We start from the raw sequence: 22,784 nt of genomic DNA on the forward strand, positions 1-22,784 counted from the left end.
CATCAAAATTATCGCGATCCCTATTGAAAGTGTAGTAGTTAATATGTATCGTGATAATCAGTATTATATCCGGGCTATTTTGAAATACGCAATACTAGAATTACGACACGTGTTTAAAGTGTAATACCCCCCATTAGAATTTTAATTTAAAAATAAGAATATTGTGTTTATTTGTGGTTCTGGTCGAATTATGTTTGCTTTAGGCTGATACATGACGTGTACATGTTTGACATTTGAGTTACGGATAACGTGTCGCTTTGGCACACGCTCTTTGATTGTGATTTATTATTTGTTACAGTGAAAAACAATATAAATATCTTAGTAAAGTAAATTTCAATAATTTTTCATGATATACTTATTTATTAATGAATTTTAGACTATACTTTAACATAACCTCTTATTTGATTATATTTTGCAGTAAATTTTGAATACTGCCAAATAAGCAAATAAGTTGAAAGATGTAGAATCAAAGAGCTAATTTGAACATGGCATTGAAATGAGAAAATGTGCAACAAGGAATGAAGCAAATGTGTATTGGACGAATGTATGTTGTATGCAGATCCAATATCCTCAATTGTTTGAAGTGCCAATGATTTAGTATGGCTGTGAATCGTTGGGTGCATTGTATGCAGAAAAGAATGTACCGAATCGCGATTTTAAATGACTGCGAATGATATTGAACATAATTAATACTTTTTTTGTTAAATTGTATGGATATTATAATGAAATAAAATATAGAGTTTTGCGTAATAAATTGTGTAACGTTGGTCCTTTATTTCCAGATTATTTACAATTGGAAATATGGCGTCATCACGGCGTAGAAAATTAGATAAAACAAGATCTCTAGAAAATGGTGATGAAGATGATGTAAATCAACCTAGTAATATTAATGGAGATAGGTTAAATATAGCGCTATTGTTATTTTTATATACCCTGCAAGGTATTCCCCTCGGATTAGGCGCTGCTATTCCTATGCTATTGCAAAATAGAGGAATCAGCTACAAACAGCAGGTACTATACATTTTGAGACAATTTGGGTAAAATTTTTATTTTTTAATGCCTCATTTATTATATTGTACATGAAATGTTTCAGGCGGAATTCAGCTTCGTGAATTGGCCATTTAGTATGAAGTTATTATGGGCTCCAATAGTGGATGCACTCTATTGGAGTAAATTCGGGAGACGAAAAACTTGGATGGTGCCGGCACAATATCTCCTCGGTTTTGGAATGTTATTTCTTTCAATGAAGGTTGACTTCTGGTTAGAAGGTGAACCAGATATGATGCTGTTGACTATGGGATTCTTCACTTTGAATTTTTTGGCAGCAACCCAAGATATTGCAGTAGATGGATGGGCATTGACAATGTTGAAAAGGTCTGATTTTTTTAAGATGTAATGCAAGTATTGTAACCTTTGAAAGTACTAACAGGTTTTGTGTTACAGGTGTAATGTTGGACACGCGTCTACGTGTAATAGCGTCGGCCAGACTGCGGGCTATTTTTTAGGCTATGTGGTATTCATGGCATTAGAGTCTGCGAATTTTTGTAATTCATATCTACGTTCAGAGCCACAAGACGTTGGAATTATCACACTTTCAGGTATTCAAAGCTAAAGATTTGAATGTTATTGTATTTTAATTGATAATCGAGACTTTCATAACACATAAATGTTCGAACGACGTGAAATATTTCGAGTATCTCGTCGTCGAAACTGTATACAAAACACATATACGAAAATGTTTTACACAGTGAAATACTTATTTTACGAGTTAAACATTGACTATTATAAAAATTGCTTTTTAAACATTTCAAAAATATTTTGAAGGTGTTAATAGCCTAAAAATCTATTAATTATCACAATATGCCTCGTATATTAAAGATATTACATACATATATACAAAAACAAAAAAATTTGTATACAATATATAAACTCCTGTCTAAGCAGACGAAAAGTCGAGAAAACGAGCTTCGAGATATTTCCAGTCGGTCAAATAGAGCACACCGATATAAAAGGTTAGGTTTTCTAAGCCCGCTTTAAAGGTCAAGGAATTTGACCCTTAAAGCCCTCAACATGGGGCCACCACCCCCCCAACGAATACAGTCTAAGAGACCCTTTCGTCGGAGAAGTTAGGTATCAAAATTGGTATAAATTAGAAATCAGTTATCCAACTTGGATTCTGAAAATCTTATTATTTATTACTAGTGTTGTGCCCGTTGATTTCGAAAAGGGATTGAAACACGAATAAAAATAAAGTTATATGTTATATATAAGTACTAGCTGTATTACCCGGCTTCGCTCAGTATTTATAATATAAACCGCTTAAACATGACTAAGCTAATAGTAAGCATTTAATTAAAAAAAAAAAAAATTAAAAAATTAAAAAAAAAAATCCATTTTAAAATTTTTTTTTTGCCTTCTAGGGCTTCGCCCTTGGCACCGCCCTGAGCCTTTGCCTTCTAGGGCTTCGCCCCTCCACGCCCCCATGAGCAATTGCCGTTTAGGGCTTCGCCCCCCTTAGCTGATGCCTTTTAGGGCTTCGCCCCTCCGTGCTCCCATGATTAAATGCCGTCTACGGCTTCGCCCCCCTTAGTTAATGCCTTTTAGGGCTTCGCCCCTCCGCGCCCCCAAGATTAATTGCCGCTTAGGGCTTCGCCCCCCTTAGTTAATGCCTTTTAGGGCTTCGCCCCTCCGCGCCCCCATGATTAAATGCCGTCTAAGGCTTCGCCCCCATGATCAGTTGCCTTTTAGGGCTTCGCCCCTCCGCGCCACCATGATTGAATGCCGTCTAGGGCTTCGCCCCCCTTAGTTTATGCCTATTAGGGCTTCGCCCCTCCGCGCACCCATGATTGAATGCCGTCTAGGGCTTCGCCCCCCTTAGTTTATGCCTATTAGGGCTTCGCCCCTCCGCGCACCCATGATTGAATGCCGTCTAGGGCTTCGCCCCCATGATCAGTTACCATTTAGGGCTTCGCCCCATAAGGCTGCGCCCCATGGGACTTCACCCCATGAGGCTACGCCCCCCTGCGCCCCCTTCGGGGCCCCATGGGGCTGCGCCCCCTTTGATGCCCCATGGGGCTGCGCCCCCCTGCGCCCCCTTCGGGGCCCCATGCGGCTGAGCTCCATGCGGCTGAGCTCCATAAGGCGGCGCCCCATAAGGCTGCGCCCCATAAGGCAGCGCCCCATAAGGGGGCGCAGCTTTATGGGGCGCAGCCTTATCGGGCGCAGCCTTATGGGGCGCAGCCTTATGGGGCGCTGCCTTATGGGGCGCAGCCTTATGGGGCGCCGCCTTATGGAGCTCAGCCGCATGGGGCCCCGAAGGGAGCGCAGCCTCATGGGGCGCAGCTTTATGGGGCGCAGCAATATCTTATAAAATTTGCAATATAGGCTTTCAAATATATTTTTTTACTTACACTCGTACGTTATTGATATTATAATTATTTTATTTTATTTTATAGAATTTTTATACATGTGGGGTTGGGTTTTTATCGTAACGACCACACTTGTTGTTGTGATAAAAAGTGAGAATGAACCTATTAAGAGTGGACAGCCAGTAATGGGTTGGCGAAGTGTCACCAATGCTTATCACCAACTCTACAGAATAACTCGCTTACCTTCTGTTAAAACTCTAGCATTAATTTTACTTACGGCAAAGGTACTTATATTCACACATTTTAATTATAATGTATTCTATCGTCTTTATTCTAAATACATTTTTAACTTCATTTCAGGTTGGATTTAGTTCTAGTGATGCAGTTTCTGGGCTGAAGTTAGTAGAAGCAGGGGTACCTCGTGAACAGTTAGCATTGATGATTGTTCCATTAGTACCAATACAAGTTATATTACCTCTTGTGAGTTTTTTTTTCTGTTCAATAAATATAATATGTATTACGATAATTTGTGTAACATCTTCATTTTGTTTGTTTTACAGATTTTGAGTAAACATTCCACAGGAAATGAACCTTTAAATTCATGGTTAAATGCTTATCCTTGGCGGGTCTTATTTGGATTAGTGGCAGCTATGATTGTTGCCATAACACCTTTTATGATACGAACTACTCCAATGTCTATCTATTTTGTACTTTTATTGTGTTTATATGCGTTCCATCAGGTTGGTGCATATTATTTTTACTGTATTTTTTATCCTAACTTCAGGTACGCAGGCTACAATTAGTTCGGTTTTTACATTGCATGTAAAACGTGAATATTTTGGCGCTCCACAATATATGTGAATATATTTGCTGTTTTACGACTCAATAGTGTGTGGCTATCCAATGGCTATCCATGCCTTTTGTGCAGTAAAGCTTAAGATCTTTTGATACATCCTTACCAACTTTCGGTCATTTTCTCACTCTGAATGACTTGTGACTTTCTCACACTGGCCACACTGAACGACTTGCGAGCAACTTGATCAAATGTATGCATTCGTATGGATCTACAAAAAAACCTGTCTTAAAACGTGTGAACATGTTTCAATTGATTGCCAAATTCGCTGTCAAAACTAGTCTCCCTACGCGTGTATGTGTTTTGTTTTGGGGAATATATATACATAGGTATAGTTGTGCGATCTATTTTTTTTATTAGTGAAACCTATCTCTTTTAAAGCGAATATTATTTTAATTAATTTGCTCTCTTTTGTTTTTATTTTTTTTTGTATAGGGCTTTAAAAATAAGCCATTTTAAATTGAAACTGGTTTTTTTTTTTTGATCGAATTGAATCAGTTTTTATTGTAAGTGTGAACTAAAAATTAACTCAAGCCATATTCAACTTTTGTTGATCAACTATCATCGGTCAATCAAACTTGACTAGTGAGAACGCGCCCTTAGTAGCGATAAACCAGCGAATCGCGATAGCTGACTGTATTGGTTAGACAAGGCAATCATAGTAAAATCGCCATTGCATCGACATCAACTTACCATTGTGGCCACAGTTTTACTGTGTAATGTTGAACAAAGAAATCAATATTTATGAGGCATGGAGCTAGTAAAAAAATTACTGATAAATATGAAAAATATGAAGTTTTTTTTCCTTTTAATGTATGTATTATTTTTTCCATGTCGACATCGGTTCCACAACGAAACGTTTATGGACAAATCGTCTAACGTTACAAAAGTCCATGATAAAATATTTACGCGACTAAATGGTTATATGACATAATGCTCATGGATAAAATGATTACCCGGCATAGTGTTCATACATACACAAATCATTCATGTGTTGATGATTATGATTTTTTTTCACTTTCTGTATTTTAAACCTTCAGACCTGTAATGCGTTACAGGATTTAGTGAGCGTGATTTTTTTTCTCTTGAATACACATAAAAGTGTTTCAATATAATATTATGAATTCATATTATTTAATAGTTTTCTATAATAAATCAAATTTTCCTCAAATTTCATTCATGATTTTCTTGTCAAATAATTTAAATTTTTTGTTAATGTTTTATTTTCATAAACGAAACTAAAACTATGTCTTTTATTTATAGGTTTGTCTATTCAGTATGTTCGTGTCTGTGATGGCATTCTTTGCACGAGTGTCCGACCCTATTGTGGGTGGCACATATATGACCCTTCTCAATACTCTTTCAAATCTTGGAAGCAATTGGCCAAATACATTAGCACTGTGGGCGGTTGATCCGCTTACATACAGAAATTGTGTAAATTCATTCGAAAATGCTACAATGTCATTGATGGAAAACACGTGTGACACACTTCACGCAAAAGAGGTAATTATATTAACTAAATGCAATTTGTAGTATAATTTTACGAACTGATTTAAAATTAAACTATGTCTAAATAATATTGTTGTCTTTTATTTTTCAGTTATGTGCTAAGGGAGGAGGCACTTGCGTTACTTCACTTGATGGTTTTTATGTGGAGACTGTTTTGTGTTTCATTTTGGGAGGCTTGTGGTTTTTGAAAGGTAGTCATGCCATTAAACATCTTCAAAGATTACCACTCCATCGTTGGCACCTGACCAAGGACTAGAAGATATTTAGGTCTCACATGCAATTTCTTGTATAATATTACGGTTTATAAAATTATAGATTTTGTACATTAAATATTGGACCATTATTTATAATGATAGAATTTTTATAAATTAAATTGTATAACAATGAAATTGTGTTTTCAAAACGTTTTATTTTTGTTTATATACATATATACGCAGTACCGGATTATTTATAAAAAAGATTATTTATATTATTAAATTAACACAATGGTGGCCGCTGACTCATATTTGCATCATGTTGGTGTCAACGCTTAGTGGCCGCTGACTCATATTTGCATCATGTTGGTGTCAACGCTTAGTGGCCGCTGATGCATATATGATTCACGACTGCGCGAACTGCTTCAGTCTGCTGATATATTTTTGTATTACGTTTTCGTTAATCGTTTCTGGTCGATGATACAATTATGTTTCATTTTTATTTTATATTAGATTTATATTCTTTTTATTTTAATCTATTATATATATTATATATAAAATTGAATGTCTATCTGTCTGTCTGTTTGTCTCGTATGGGCTCCTATACTACTCAACCGATTACGATGAAACTACAGGATCTGTTTTATGCATGTCCGGAAAGATTACTGTGAAAAAAAAATCGCCCAAAAGCGGGAACAATTTTATTTTAATATTTTATAAAAAATCGTGCTGGCCCCTGGCAACGTTCAACAGTTTAACCGCGCGGCTGCTATAGTGTTAAGACGAGATACGAAATTTAAAAAACATGTGTAATAGGGTAATTTTTTAATTTTTTTTACACGTGCACCCATGGACAATACGATTTTTTTTAGGATTTCGTCCGAAATTTCTTCAAACCATACATTTTCAATGGTTTTTTTAACTCATAATTTGCCCTAATATGTTGTTTTTGTTCCCTTTGCTTTATAAATTTTGGGATAGGGTTTAATTCCGGACTATTGTCTGACCATTTTAGTGAGGAATACCTACTTTCTCTTTGTATTATTTTGTGTGTAAAAAAAATAGCCATGAAAACTTAATAAAATGCTATAAAATTTATTTGATGATATCAATCACTTATTTTAAATATAATAAATACCATTTTTGCCCGATGACAATTTGCAAATACAGTCTGAAATTTGAAGTTGACTCCGAAAGATGTTGCTCAATAGAAGGCAGTGAACATGTTTCCAAAATTTTTTCATAGTCTGTAGTCTTCACTGTGCCATTGACAAAATGTATCGCCCCCATGCTGTAATACGAAATACATCCCCAAATCAATTGGCCGCCCGGTTTTTAACTGTTCTCGTAACACACAGGTTACTGAAGCGTTTGTTCGGCTTTCTCCTCACCCAGTTTATTCCATCGGAGTCCCAAAGATTAAAATTGCTCTCGTCAGTAAAGATTACATTCTCCCAATCATATTGAAATAAAAAAATAGTATTTTAGAAAGTAGGGGACCTTCAACCGAGAAATTCTGACAATTCAAAATATTTAGAGGTGATGCGATTTCAATTACCGGTACTGTATATATGTATATATATATATATATATATATATATATATATATATATATATATATATATATAATACTTCTATACTTATAATCAGTCAAATATTTAATAAAAAAATATTTTTCAGAATAGCTGTAAATGTGTTTTTTTCATGTAATTTTCATATATGTATGTATGTGTCATACATAAATACATATGTATATATAGTGGTTTAAGTATACATACTATGTATGTACATATTTATTATTTTTGATTTCGACTACTGTTTTTATGGTACATACATATGTTCATATATGTTTTTATCTCAGTTTGGAGGCTTTCATTCGGACATTGTGACTGGATTAAATATTATCTTAAAATAATATTAATTTGTAACTATTGAAATGGTTTTCAAAAAAGTGTGCAAACACATTGTTTTTTATTTTAATTTTTACTGTTACTCACAATGAAGCTGTTTATGAAAATTTTAGTTAATTTTATTTGTTATTTTTTTAGATAGTTTTTTGTATTGTTATGTTTTAACGGTTTTAGTGCGTTTGAAATTATAAAATTTTTGCAATTGGATTATTACAAATTTAATCTATCTTATTAATTTAATGTATACTAGAACTAGAATACATACATATGTACATTCCACCTACTATTACACACCTTAACAGTGCTATTGTGCTGAGTAGTTAATATTTTGAACTAATATGCTTCATTATGTAAATATTACCACAGTATTTACATACATGGCGCTCCAAACTCAAATTATTTTTATCTTACCTTCTAAGACTAATTTTATGTCAATTTAAAAAAAATTACGTCTAAAGATTGTTCATTGACTATTTTACTTAAAGTACAATAAATGCAATGTGTTAGTCCACGGAATAGCACGGAATGAGTTTAAATATTTATGATATTAATTTATTTATTGAAAATAAAATGTATAAAAATTTCCTACGTACATACATACATATTTATATGTTGCAGTATATTAAATGTTTAAATTGTGTACGTTTGACGTGTGATATGCAATTTTTACGCACAAATTATCATAAAACAATTTATAAAACCACACTGAATTAATTCAATGTATTATTTTTGTAGAATTAATTTATTTATTTACGTTTTTCAAAGTTCATTGCTACACTGTTGATTTGATCTTTTTTTTTTGATTTTTAAATGCTTTTTATTATTACGAAATTATGTTCACAATACATCTTATATCTATTTTAATAGCTACTGATCTACTCATCATTTTCTATTTTACAATTTAATTTAATTTGGTTAGTAACCATAGTATTATATTATTATAATGTTAATCTACAGCATAATAGGAAAAAGAGCTCAGAAACCTATTTACAATCCTTATAAATGCTCATAATACATTTAATAGATAATATTAATTAAAGACTCACTAAAGTCGATGACCTAAAGCAGATTGTGCTAAGGTAATCTGTGTTTATACCTGAAGGGTATAGACATTTTGTTGTAATCACCGAGACTCTAAGTTGATTTGATCTGTCAATCAATTATCATATGTAGATATGTTCTTTAAATTACATAGGTACATCGCACGATTTTGCGTAATTTGTGACCCCTTCCGCCCCCTAATTAGATTTCTTAACATTTTTTGGCATCCCCGTTATTATTTAAAGGAAAAACATTATAAAAATATCTGCTGAAAACGATTTATCTTAGTTGTACATGTTATGCTTTGAAAATAATAATATATGGTTGATTTTGTGATTTCTACAACCTCCCTTTTCTCTTCATCTTAAATTGTCACATTAAAGCACAGCCCTTAAAGGTTGCTCAAAATAGGACCAGTTGTTGGAACTAATATGAATGAGTATACATAAACATACAACAGTTACTTTACTGATCGAATTTTTTATACAATTGAAAGACATGTGTACATATTTTTATTTATGTTTTTGCAGAGCTAGTTAATATGTGATTTAGTTTTAGTTGATTTTAAATTTGTAGAAAAATTTTCAGAAGCAATTAAAAATATATAAACGATTTATTTATGTAAATAAATGCATTTTTTCAACATAATTTAGTCATTTATTTTTATTCTTATAATATAAATACTACGCTCAGTATTGGTAATATAAACCCCTTAAACATGGCTGATTAATAGTGAACATTCGTTTGTTTTTTTATTAAATTTATTCGAACCGAGAAAAAATGAACATTTTACGATAGACAATCAAAGGTGAATTTGACAATGGCCAATCGGAGACGAATTACCCACACACAATGGTTTTTGCATATTATGTGCAGGCTCATAACTTAACTATATTTAAGTAATAAAGCTTAATAACACACATATATTTAAGTAATAAAGCTTATTTCGAATGTTTTTCAAGTATTTAGATCAGTGCTTCTTAAGCCTATTACTATATCTCTGACCTCCCCAAATTTAATAGAAAAATCTGACTGCCCCTCTACCTAATATTTTTAAAATTACAAAATCTCCTTTATTTTAAATATTAAATAACGAGATTCAAACTTTCATATTTATGTGGTCAAGAGATTAGATTATAGCTTTTTAAATTTTATGTAATACAATATTTACGTTGTATTATTATAAATATGAACCGCCAATACAAAATTCTTTTACTCGATTAAAATTTTACATTAGAAATTACTTTATATTTTTCACGATTGCAATTATCGCATTGATAATGCGATTGCAATTATCAATGCGATTGCGTGGCAAAGATTTTTATTCTATATTTTTATTTTTTTCTAAAATATAGTTTTCATAGATTTTTATATACTAGCTGAATAAATATTATAATAGATTAATCTGTATCGTTTGTATTCGCCCATATATCGTTTTTAATGATACTATATTTACAAAATGCCCTTTTTGATTTAATGGCTCTCAATTAAATGGCCATTATTGATTTTTCAAATAACAGAAAACTTAATAATTTGAGTAAGTCAAATATTTATATAACTAGATGTGGCTTCCTAATTTGAGAAGCGCTGATTTAGATAATTACTTTTTTCAACATTTCAACATTTTTTTGGCTCAAAACATTAACTGAAACTTAAACAAATACTGTTATTTTATTATAGAAGTATACATTTGAGATGTAAATTTATTTTACTTTTACATACATACATACTTATGTATGTACATATGTATATTTATTGGCCAGGAAGGCGCATTGAATTTACCTGTTAGGCCTTCCTGTTATAAATAAAAAATAAAATAAAATAAAATATGCATGTATTTTTTTTTTTTTTTTGAGAAAGTTATTGAAATTAATATTTAATGACACTCCTATTTAATATTTAAGCCACTTTTAAATCTATCGTGTTGTTTATATAATATAGAGCTAATCAGTTAAATGATATAAATTGCCATTAGTGTCATTGAAGAAAAAATTTGTCAGCACCTATTAATAATTGTATTTGTAAGTATCCAAAGTGATATAGATCCATATTTATCTTCGTATTAGACTTCTCCATTAGTTTGATGCTCAGATTAAATTAAATCGAATTACATTGACGTACTAGAACTATTTTTATCTTAGAAATTCTAGTATATAAATGTTTAGTATTGGCAATTCATCCGGTTCTGATTGATGATTCAAAAATTTTGCCAAAATGACTATTTCGTTTGTGGTAATTTTTGTAAGTATTTTGTTTCAATTCGACTATTATGTGGATTTCTTGATAACGAATTAATTTATTTTGCATTTATAAGGGGACATATTGTTACTTTTTTTTGTTTTGATAAAAACCATAATTTTCTTGCTTGCAGGCGCTCTTAAACGGAATCAATGCCAGCACTTTCTTAATGTCAAAAGGACTGAAAGAATTTGACAACAAAGAATGCGAAAACCCTGGTTTCATGTGTGATAATTGTTCGACTTCTGCTTTTTGCATCCCGTACCCAAATGGCGATTATGGAAAGGAAATAATTGAAACATGTCCAGCTGGAAGTACCTGTCTAGGTGAAACTGGACGTTGCACAACCGCCTCCAACTATGAGTGTGATGGAAGTTCAACTGGATATGAATTTTATTGTATCCAGCCCGGTGTCTTTCCAGACCCATTCAGTTGTAAGAAATATCACATATGCGTTCCAGGTGAATATTTCTCCTATCAGAATGAATGTGGTCTGGGCTTCGCCTACGACCCTTTGACCACTCTCTGTAGCATAAAAATGGTAAACAACAGTTGCACATCCGTCATACCGAAATGCGAGAAACCCCTACAATCTGGACCAGTTTTGGGTAATCCCAGTATATTTTACATGTGCCGACCGAGATATATCAATGGTAATATGGTAAATTTACCAGACTTCTTCAGCTGTCCATTCAATGAACAATATGATGCGAAATTGGAAAAATGCATCGATCCAACTCCACCATCTGGCATTGACAAGGATGGATTGTGTGTCGACAAAGGCTACTATTACTACCCTGGTGATTGCAAGAAGTATAAAGATTGCCCTGCCAAGGGAAAGGCGCCCGTTATCAGAACTTGTGGTACTTATTATCGATTTGATCCAAATGAGAGTAAATGCGTATATTTCACATGTTGATTGTGTTATTGTTCTATTTATATGTTTATTGTTGAACAATAAAGAAAAGTTGTAAAATTAAAACCAATATTTGTTTTGTATTAATGGTTATTATATATGTATATTTAATATGAAATATTAATGTATTTATAATACTAACACACCTTTGTTTTACTGGTTTCAAATTATGCAACCCATTTTAAATTTTAAAACTTACTAAATATTTTCATAGTTAAAAAATAATTTTAATAATAAACCAGAATAACATTAGATATATATCATCAGATTGCAAAATGTTAATTCACCTTCAATTGGTGCTATCTTAATTGAAATGGCCAGTAACCATTAAACAACACTGTTCGACACGAAAAATGGTTCAGAGACGAGATATGACTTTTCTTAAACATAGATCTATGCCCAGTAGATACGAATCTGGTAATAAAAAATGTTGATTGGCTCGAGATTAGGAGATATGTATTTGTGTTTTTTAAATCGCGCGATTTTTCTATATCTTCGTGTTGTTCGGTCAATGTCTCAAAATATGTCATTTCCTATTCAAAATGAATACTAGAATTTATAGTCGGAAATTTAATCTTTCATTTGTAGTACTTAACTTTCAAATCTCTCTAAGTAGTCGTCCAGTTCAAATCAAAAGTCAAAAGTACGTATTTTCACTTGGTATTTTTTCCCACTGTCAATACTATTTTATATTGAGTATTTTATATTGAAACATGCTTATTGGGATAGTGTTCTGGCCACACTATTGGCTACAAATTAGTTTGAATAGTTTTGTGAAAATACCAAAATAAAAATAGAAATTGATATCCTGGTCAATTTTAATAACAATAATCGGAGCTAGTGCACCCATTGTCGTGTACATTGTGTCGTTGAATCTTTTGAAATTTAACTAATTGTCACGGCACCCCGGCGTGACACTATGTACAGGTATTCCTCGACTTACGACGGAGATACGTTCCTGAACCTCGGTCGTAAGTCGAATCCGTCGTAAGTCAAGGAATATATTTATATTTTTTTTCGGTGATTTTACTTACTTTTATTAATACAGTAATTCAAATGAATTCATATTTAAATTTAAAAAAATTAAACATCTACATCATCCGTACTTATTAATTATAAATTATACATCCTCATCACTTATCACATAGGTACAATCCATTTCTTCATCTTCAGTTTGAGATAGTCGTATGAGTTTTTTTGAAAAATGTGTCTAATTTTGTTTGAACAGTATCCTGTTTTTTTTTCTCTATATATTTCTTGGTAGCATGCGAGATTTTCTTGAATCCTGCGGTTCACATTTGAAAATCTTGCACTGTCTGGGTCCATCATTTCAAACTTTTGTATTCCTTGATTAATTAAATTAAAAGCAGCAGCCATTTATTTCAATACAATTATTTTCAGCGGTTCCGCAGATGTGATTGATTCATTTTCATCAATATCCTCTTCTGCAACCATTTGAGTTTCAAGATCTAATAATTCTGCATTGGTTCGATCTTTTTTTTTCGTGGGTTCAAATCGATTGGTGAGTTTTTTCCATATTCCGAACATACATATGTACATGCTGAAGTAACTTCTTAAGCCGTTAAAGGGTCCATCCCTTATCTATATTTCTTGAAGCATGAAGGATATTATAATTTTTCCAAAATTCTTGAAAAGTTTTTCTTTCTTCTATTGCTTCAATGCCTTGCGCAAATATAATTTTTAAATAATGAGCTTTAAGAGACGCAATGGAATTCGCTTTTCAATCTTGTCATCGATCCGAATCACTAGTAATTTTTCTTTTTTTTTTAATGGGTCCGAGTCTTTTTATTTATTATTTTAGATTTGATTGACAAGGAAACTTTAACGGCTTTACGATGTTTTTCTTTATCTTTTAAAATAGTGGATACCGTTGAATGTGACAATTTCAAATTATTTGCCAAGTCCATCACTTTTTTACCACTATCATATTGTTTTGTCACTTCAAGTTTCATTTCCAAGTCTATCACTTTTCTCCTTCTTTTAACAAGAGTTTCTTTATCAGTCATTATCACGTTTCTTTATCACACATTATAAATGTTCTTATAAATAAAAACTTGAGCACTAATCAACACGAAATTGAGAAAATAAACATACTAAAAAAATAACGAACAGTTATGTAACAAACAGTAACGACCGTATGAGTTTGTTACCGTCGTGCAACTGGTGACGAATCCCAAAAGAATGAGTCATAACTTAATCTAAAAAAATACTGCGATGTTTCATTTCTTCCGAAAGAGAATTCCTCGTTTTCATAACTCACATCCGCTTGAGATTTATCAATAATTTTTTGAAAAATAATTAATTAATAAAAAAATTTTTTTTTCGGTCGTAAGTGCGAACCGTCGTAAGTTGAACCGTCGTAAGTTGAACCGTCGTAAGTCGAGGACTACATGTACGTGTCAAAGTTGCCTTTTGTATCAACTCTGAAGTGCTGCGATGCGTCGCTGCAGCGCACTGTCGCCTAGTGTGGTCAGACCTTAAGCCCTCACCAGTTAAAAAATTGCCACTTGTTGAATATTTGTAATTGCATTATAATATCTTTCTTGTAATTGCATTATAATATTATTAATGATATTGTAACATGAATTTTTTTACTAAATTTAATGTTGGTGATTCGTCTTCGGCCAATACATCTTACATCTTCTTATGTTTAGATTTCCTTTTATTTTGATTCGAATTAATATTCAAATTAGTGCAATATTCAGTAATTACTACAACTATTTTCTATAAAATTCTTAAAATTATTAACGAGCCCCTATCACTATTAATGATGATAAATAAATATCCCGTTCTTTCTTCTGAATTGCAATGATAACCTTATTCAATATATCACTTATGATATATTCCAAATATTCCAAATATTTAAATAGTGGTTTCGCAAGTGAATGTGAATCTATATTTCATTTATATTTTCTGAACATATTTCTTCCGCTATCGTAAATTAAAAATTAAAAATAAAATAGGCGAGGGATGCCTTCGGCGCCCGTATTGTGGACAATTATACTAATTTATTAGTTGTAAATTTTGGTAGAAAAGGCCCATTTCGGGGGCTTCAAGCGCGCGGCTATTTTCATGTAAGATAAACCGCCGCTGTGTACATATGTACATAGTATGTATTTATTAGTTAATTTCATTGATTCGTATCATTGTTAATCTTTTAATTCTCAATAGCGCAGCACGCATTCTTTGACGATGCTTCATTCATACATCTATCGAATTTTAGCTATCGTGTTGTTATTGAGCTTTCATTCAGATAGCAATCGTTTACTTACGTTTTACTACGGTTTTCCATTAGTCTGATGCTAAGATTAAGTAAAATATAATGCGATTGCGAATACAACGAGAATAATAAATTAGCGGAATCGCATCAAAAAGCTTTTATTTTGTCACATGTTTCTCAACACAAATAATCGAATTTAATATGTACACATTCTTAAACTTGGAATTGAATTAACCTTGGATCAGAAAATCAGATGTGCGATTCCCGTTTTTTTTATAAGATTTTTATTTTCAGTAACACCGATTCACTGCTTGTTCAGTTATAATGATTCTAAGCAGTTTATTCCATTTCATCATACTCAGTATTACATATATTATATCATTACAGATATATCAATACTCTTGTAAATAAGTTTTTGAACCCTTTCTCTCATTATATATTTGAACACTAAAATTTAAATAAGAGCAATATTACAAATAACTATTAAGTAATATGAAAAGTGGATCCACCCCAGATATATTACAATTATTGATGGCAATAAAATTCAATATGAAGATTTTGGTTGTGCTGCTCTAAGATTAATTTGGTGTCCAGTTAATATTGTGAATGCTGAAAGATATTTCAGTAAATATAATTTAATTGTAACTGATCGTCGCACAAATCTTAAAGAAGCATTGATGGAAACATGCCCTATGCTTATTTATAACAAATTTTAATTTGATATTCTATTTTTATATTCATGTTTTTTGCCTTTGTATTTTTCATCTTTTATTTTAATTAAAATGTTCGTAATTACAAAATATTTTTGTGATTTTTTATTATTTTTTAATTGTTGTATTATCTTTAAATTGCATCATATATATAAAGACGGTAATCTGTGTGTGTGTGTGTCCTAACTCTCGCCGAACATAATGAACGAATCGATAAAAATCGATTAATTCATTTTTCGACGAGACGACTTTGTCGCGACTCGAACCGATCACCCCAAATAGCCTGAATATGGGTCTAAATTGAGCTAATGGTCTCGGACATCACGCCAAATCCAATTTTTCATTTCGCCTTTTTTTTTTAAACATTAATTGAAATATTCCTTCTCGCCATATAAAAATACGTAATTTTAATAATTTCATTTAGCGAGGTTTTGAACCATTTTTTTATGTATTTATTTTCAATTAAATTATAATTATAATTAAAATTATTTATATTTTGACGATATACGAGAAAAAAATTGATTTCATTCACCGCGGGCGCCGGGAATCGAACCTCGGACCCTCCGATACAAACGCAATGGCCCTCACGAGCTCGCGTCGCATGCCATATCCTCGCCCAGAATACGTGTTGTAAATACACATCATATGTATATGCACGTAATTTGTTATGTGTAATAATAATATTCAACGTTGCGAGGTCAATGACCGTTTGTGTATAATCGGAAAATATTACATTTTGTTAACGTTAACTTTAAGAATTGAAAATTATTACAAATAAAGAATTGAAAACTATCTATGAGAGTCTACGAAAATAACGGTTCCGGTTCCGGATTTTTTTTTAGTTTTATACGGGTATATAATAATTTTATACCCATGCGATGATATTTCATCGGGCTATTCACTAGTATGTTTATATTTATCGAAATTGTTTAATATTTGAAATTAAAGTTTAATAAAAATAGATGCTAAAATTAAACATAAACGTTCTAAAATGCGATAATTCAAAATGAAGATGCTATAAGTACTCGTCTCTACATACTTATGAAAATTAAAAACATTTTAAAAATAAAAATACATCATTTCTTTACTCAAAATAGATCGTTTGAATGTTGTCAATAAAGAAAAAACCAATGTAATAAACCGTAAAATCGTACGATTTGAAAATAATAAATAATTTCGAAAAAATACAAAAATTGAATATAATAGATTAAGAAAGACAGTTTGAGCACATACGAAAGTTAAGACGACTATTTTTATCTTAAAAAAAAAACAGTATATAAATCGTAAAGTACAGTCAAATCAACAGTCGATTAAGACGTATTCGCAACAATGATTGCAAAATCGGGTATTTTATTTATTGGGATAATTTTCGTAAGTACCCACGCTTTTTTGCAGTTAAATATTTCCTTTTATAATAAAATAAACGAGCCTTGCATTAATACTGAACATACCAATATAAACATATTCTGTTAAAATTAATTTAGATTTTTTTTCAACGATTTTCAGTCATATTTGGCCTGCATCCATGCGGCGACTTTTTCCATTTCAAAATCATCTTTGGTGGAATCTCGCAACGAATGCACTCAGACTGGCTTCATGTGCGACGACTGCACGACTTCCGCGTTTTGCATTGAGCTTCCGAATGGTGATTTCGTCAAAGAAGTAGTCGAATCATGCTCAACTGGAAGCACTTGCCTCGCACAGACTGGAAAATGCACCACCGAATCAAACTATGAATGTGGAGTCGATGATATTGGATACCAGATTAAATGCCACAAGCAGTCTGGCATTTTCCCCAACCCATTCAGCTGCAAAAAATTCTTCACCTGCGTCAACATACCTAATTCTGATCAGTACGATATATTCCACGACGAATGTGCCACAGGCTACGCCTTCGATCCTTTGACAACCCGCTGCACGCTGAAAGTGGAAAATAACGAATGTCCTAATTCGATACCAACCTGTCAGAACTCTTCACAGAGTGGAGCGATCGAAGGTAACCCCGCTATATATTATATGTGCTGGCCCAGACAGTTAGTGGACGGTTCCACGATTTATTTCCCAGAGTTATTCTACTGTCAAAATAATTACATATATAATGTAACAAAGTGTATTGACCCAACACCACCCTCCGGTTTAGATAATAATGGATTGTGTGTAGACAAAGGACTGTTTTACTATCCAGGAGATTGCATCAAGTACAAGGACTGTTCGGCTACCGGAAAACCTCCTATCATTAGGACTTGTGCCAATCATTACAAATTCGACAATAAATTGAATAAATGTGTTTTATTCACCTGTAATAATATGTAATATATATTTGAAGGAATAAAAATATTACCGATATATACTCGCTTTTTTAATATTTGTAATATATATATATATATATATATATATATATATATATATATATATATATATATATACAGTGGCGGACTGGCCATACAAGCGAACATGCCCGATGGCATGTGGGCCCCACTATCAGTTAGAAAATATGGGCCCTCAGTAAAAGTAAATAACTTTTTAACTATTTATAGTATATTGCAACTTTGGGACCTAAAGTTTGGGTATTTCAACAAAACAAATTTCTTACTATATACACAAACAACTAATACCTGCTTTAACAGCCCAAGGATCGGTTAACTTTTTTTATTAGGCTCGAATCGTGTAAGTTTCAAAATTTGCGTGGGCCCATTTCCAACGTCAATATTATGTATATACCAATACCTATGTAACAACTAACTACTGAAATATAAATGGGAATAAACAAATTTTCGTGAATAATATAAACAGAACTGCTTAAAGGAATTTTGATAAGACGATTAATCATCAAACAACGATTTAAATTTACTCCATACTTTCAAAATAACATTTGATTATACTTCGATGATATAGTAAGATTTAAATACACAATTTTAAACAGTTTCCGAATATAAAATCTATTCTTAATCTAGACACATCCATGTAAATAGAAATATACGATAGGGGCCCCCTCCCCAAAATCCCGATTTTCGATTAACATTAATTGAAAATATTATGCATTTTTTTCAGGGACGTAATTTGGGGGGGCCATAGGGGGGCACTTGCCCCTCTAAATTAAGGAACAGTGTGAATTTAGAAAATATTATGAATTTAATGATTAATGAGATACTATGGATCTATGAATGCTACGTTTATTTCTTATGTACATATGTTATTTTTGGGTAACTAATAAAATAATCGCTGTTATGTGCTTTGAAGAAAAACAAAACAAAAATTTATCTATTGTTATTACGTACTTACATATGTACATAGATAAAGTGAAAAGACAGTTGGTAGAAATTAAGTTAATTGATAGTTTTTTGATGACTCAGTTTGATGGTCGATTAATGTTGACCATGTGAAGATTTGTGGAAAAAAATTTTCGCTTGCGGCGCTTTTTTCTCTTTTTACATAATATTTTTTTATAATTACTTTTTCAAAAATAAGTTCCTTTTTTTATATTTTATAAGTCAATAAGGTAAAGGATATTTTCCATTTTTATTCTGATATAAAAAAGATTTTTTGAAAAAAAATTCAATTTGACCAATCTTTGCCTGCCCCCCCCCAAGAAAAAGCTGAAATGACGTTCCTGATTGTTTTCTACCGAAAGTAAAAGCCGCTTTTATGCCGCATTCTATTTACCCAGGACAAGGGTTAAAACGAAATATCTGTACAATGAAATTTGTGGATCTATTTTGCTTTTGCCATTTTTCTTGTACCTGAATTTGTTTATTCCCATTTTTGAAAATTTCATTTATTTTTTTCCCTTGAATTTTAGCGTGGTGGAAAGAAGAAAATTTTGTTATATGGGGGGGGGGGGGACAATTTTTTTTAACCCTGGGGGGGCCCCCTTTGACTCCTGGCATGCACTGATTTCAGTCCCAGTCCGCCACTGGGACTGGGACTGAAATATATATATATATATATATATATATATATATATATATATATATATATATATATATATATATATATATATATATATATATATATATATATATATATATATATATATATATATATATATATATATATATATATATATATATATATACATATATTTCTCTGTTTCGCATCCTCTTATGTCCTGCTCGCACACACGTAAGTAAGACTTCTGAACATATAAAGCTGAAAAATTATATGTGTATTCTTTATGTAGAGTTGATAAGATTTTGGTCATAATTCGTAAATCGGAAGTAGAACTTTTATCTTGTGTAAATTTCCCAACATCTGTGTTCAATTTGTATCGAAAATGCTCATAGCCGATATGTGTGATTATATAAATTCGTGGGTTGGTCACATCCGATTTTTTTTACATAAAATCAATGTAATTGCAGTTTTTATATTAGGTGGATTATTTCGATGAATACTAGACCATACAAACTATTTATCAAAAACGAATCAATGAATCAAATTGATGTTTTTTATTTTATTTGATTACATTAAAGGATGTCTTTTATTTAATCTTAGAAATCTAGAAACGGATGCGAACCGAAAATTTAAAGAATGTAGCCAAACTCTAAAAACAAGAACGCCAATATGAGGAGTATTTTTTGCGTGAAACATCGGGAGAGTTTGCAAAATGCAATTGAACGGTTTTGAAATATGCAATTGAACATTTTTTCCTTTTTTTGTTATACATTTGATCCCGGGATCGGAAATTCCTAGCACCAGCGATCCCGGTGCTGAAGTAATCTTCTGGGATTGGAAGCACTACTATCAGGTATAAGCACGTCGATTTTTCCTAGAAAAAAGGTGTTAACTCGCAAATATATTTTGTTTTGTTGTTTGTCTTGTTTTGAAAGATATTTGTAAAACTCGTTAATCCTACGAAACATATTGTTGAATAGGATTGCCTTTTTGATGAAAATATATAAATAAAAAAATTATTAAAAAAAAATTATATCATTCCATATGGTCGAAAATTTTGCCCCCCCTGGGAAAAGCTGAAATGACGTCCCTGCTTTCACTCATACTAGTGCGGTAATAAGATATTTTAATGTTAGATAAATTGAAAAATAAATCTGGCTTTTAAATTTAGTCTTTTAAAATTTATGATTTTGATCCATACCAATTGGAGTGTAGGGATCAAAGCATTGTTCACCGAAAAAAAAAAACTAGCCATTACGTTGGGATATAAATTCAAGGATAATACAGCTCAAGCCCACAGCAACTGCACGTAAACAGCAGTGAGGATATTTTATTTTATAAATATTAGCTACAGTGACATTACAGAGTGTGGATATGGACTAGGGATCCCAATCGAATATTCGAATATTCGAGTATTTGAATTATTCGTCTGATTTTTCAGCCATTCGTTATTCGAATATTATTTGTGTATATATTTTATTATAAACTAAATACACAAAATCAACATGAAAAGGTTGATGACGAAGAAACCGACGATTATGAAGAAAATGAAGATAATGAAGAAGATGAAATGTCTCCATGTGAAGAAACGGATTTTTATTCATTAAAGACGGAAATGTTTGAAGAAAATCACTTTTCGATCGATAATAATCTCTACGAAATTTTAGAAAACATCAGAAAAATAATACGAATATTTAAGAAGTCACCGGCGAAATATACAATTTTAAAAGAAATCACAACGAAAAAAGAAAATCAAAAATTGAAATTATTATTGGCTGTATAAACGGGGTGGAATTCAATGGCAACAATGATAAGACGATTCATTCAAGATTCATTCAAATTTATGCTTGGTACATATGTGCATACATACATATGTAATTACCTTTTTTCTAAATTTGATTGTTTTTTTATTAAATTTATTTGAATCGAAAAAAATATAGTATTCAACCAAGTGAATTGTCATCATAAAAATTTTATTTTTTTTCGAAGTTCCTCAACAAAGATACAAACTTACAAAGTCTCTTTCGAAATTATGTATATATTAGATATAAAAAATATTTATATTTTTATGATTGTAAATCAGCCCTGGGCAAACTACGGCCCACGGGCCGCATGTGGCCCTCCACGTGTTTCATTGCGGCCCACGAGCAATAATCATCAAAAATCAGAAAAAAGTTTACTTTTTTCTAAATTTTTTTGAAAAAATTTTTTGACTTGTAAATTTAATACGATCGAGTGGCTTGAAGCGCCGAAAATTCATTGGTTTTCTTCAAGATATTTAATCGGAATACGCAGATATAATCATATTCGATGGCTTAGCCTAGGAAAAGTCCCCCTTGCGAGTATCATATATATAAAGACATATCATAATATCTGTGTGTGTGCTTTAGCTCTCGGTAGAAAACAATCAGATTTCATTCACCGGGAATCGAACCTCGGACCCTCCGATCCAAACGGCGATGTTCTCACGAGCCCGTGCCGCACGCCATATCCTCGCCCAGAATACGTGTTGTAAATACACATCATATGTACATAATTTGTTACGTGTAATAATAATATTCAACGTTACGAGGTCAATGACCGTTTGTGTATAATCGGAAAATATTACATTTTGTTAACTTTAATTAACATTTTGTTAACGTTAACTTTAAGAATTGAAAATTATTACAAATAAAGAATTGAAAACTATCTATGAGAGTCTACGAAAATAACGGTTCCGGTTCCGGATTTTTTTTTTAGTTTTATACGAGTATATAATAATTTTATACCCATGCGATGATATTTCATCGGGCAATTCACTAGTAGGATGTAAAAGAAAACATCGTTATACAATATTTTTACAATTTAAAAATATTATGGACTTTCCCGACTTAAGCGATAGTGACTGGTTTTGTGTTTTGCAATTACTTTGGA

The 22,784-nt window shown here is 31.9% G+C and overlaps 3 protein-coding genes across 6 annotated transcripts; all 3 read left to right on the plus strand.

Moving 5' to 3' along the window:
- The first annotated feature begins 185 nt into the window (after positions 1–185).
- Positions 186–6,182, plus strand: LOC143919532 (acetyl-coenzyme A transporter 1). Of its 4 annotated transcripts, none has more exons than XM_077441892.1 (10): positions 197–326; positions 419–708; positions 783–1,011; positions 1,094–1,374; positions 1,444–1,598; positions 3,456–3,652; positions 3,729–3,848; positions 3,929–4,108; positions 5,485–5,724; positions 5,822–6,129. In XM_077441892.1, the coding sequence occupies exons 2-10, from the start codon at positions 671–673 to the stop codon at positions 5,984–5,986; spliced, it is 1,605 nt and encodes a 534-aa protein (XP_077298018.1). In that variant the 5' UTR covers positions 197–326; positions 419–670; the 3' UTR covers positions 5,987–6,129. The 4 variants fall into 4 exon arrangements, with proteins under 4 accessions (XP_077298027.1, XP_077298036.1, XP_077298018.1 ...); XM_077441917.1 differs by having other exon boundaries at positions 197–321; XM_077441901.1 differs by lacking the exon at positions 419–708 and having other exon boundaries at positions 186–326; positions 5,822–6,182.
- Positions 5,864–12,085, plus strand: LOC143919554 (uncharacterized). Its single transcript, XM_077441931.1, has 2 exons — positions 5,864–5,997; positions 11,247–12,085. The coding sequence occupies exon 2, from the start codon at positions 11,283–11,285 to the stop codon at positions 12,030–12,032; it is 750 nt and encodes a 249-aa protein (XP_077298057.1). The 5' UTR covers positions 5,864–5,997; positions 11,247–11,282; the 3' UTR covers positions 12,033–12,085.
- Positions 12,086–17,265: 5,180 nt separating this feature from the next.
- LOC143919562 (uncharacterized) lies at positions 17,266–18,340 on the plus strand. Its single transcript, XM_077441942.1, has 2 exons — positions 17,266–17,351; positions 17,487–18,340. The coding sequence occupies exons 1-2, from the start codon at positions 17,310–17,312 to the stop codon at positions 18,291–18,293; spliced, it is 849 nt and encodes a 282-aa protein (XP_077298068.1). The 5' UTR covers positions 17,266–17,309; the 3' UTR covers positions 18,294–18,340.
- The last annotated feature ends 4,444 nt before the right edge of the window (positions 18,341–22,784 follow it).

This window comes from Arctopsyche grandis, chromosome 1 (assembly GCF_051622035.1).
Source record: "Arctopsyche grandis isolate Sample6627 chromosome 1, ASM5162203v2, whole genome shotgun sequence".
Taxonomy (NCBI): domain Eukaryota; kingdom Metazoa; phylum Arthropoda; class Insecta; order Trichoptera; family Hydropsychidae; genus Arctopsyche; species Arctopsyche grandis.

Coding starts and splice junctions, on each gene's coding strand:
- LOC143919562 (XM_077441942.1), top strand. CDS start 17,310: ATGATTGCAAAATCGGGTATTTTATTTATTGGGATAATTTTC. Junction 17,352..17,486: donor TATTTATTGGGATAATTTTC/GTAAGTACCCAC, acceptor AACGATTTTCAG/TCATATTTGGCCTGCATCCA.
- LOC143919532 (XM_077441892.1), top strand. CDS start 671: ATGATATTGAACATAATTAATACTTTTTTTGTTAAATT. Junction 1,012..1,093: donor GAATCAGCTACAAACAGCAG/GTACTATACATT, acceptor GAAATGTTTCAG/GCGGAATTCAGCTTCGTGAA. Junction 4,109..5,484: donor GTTTATATGCGTTCCATCAG/GTTGGTGCATAT, acceptor TTTTATTTATAG/GTTTGTCTATTCAGTATGTT.
- LOC143919554 (XM_077441931.1), top strand. CDS start 11,283: ATGTCAAAAGGACTGAAAGAATTTGACAACAAAGAATGCGAAAACCCT.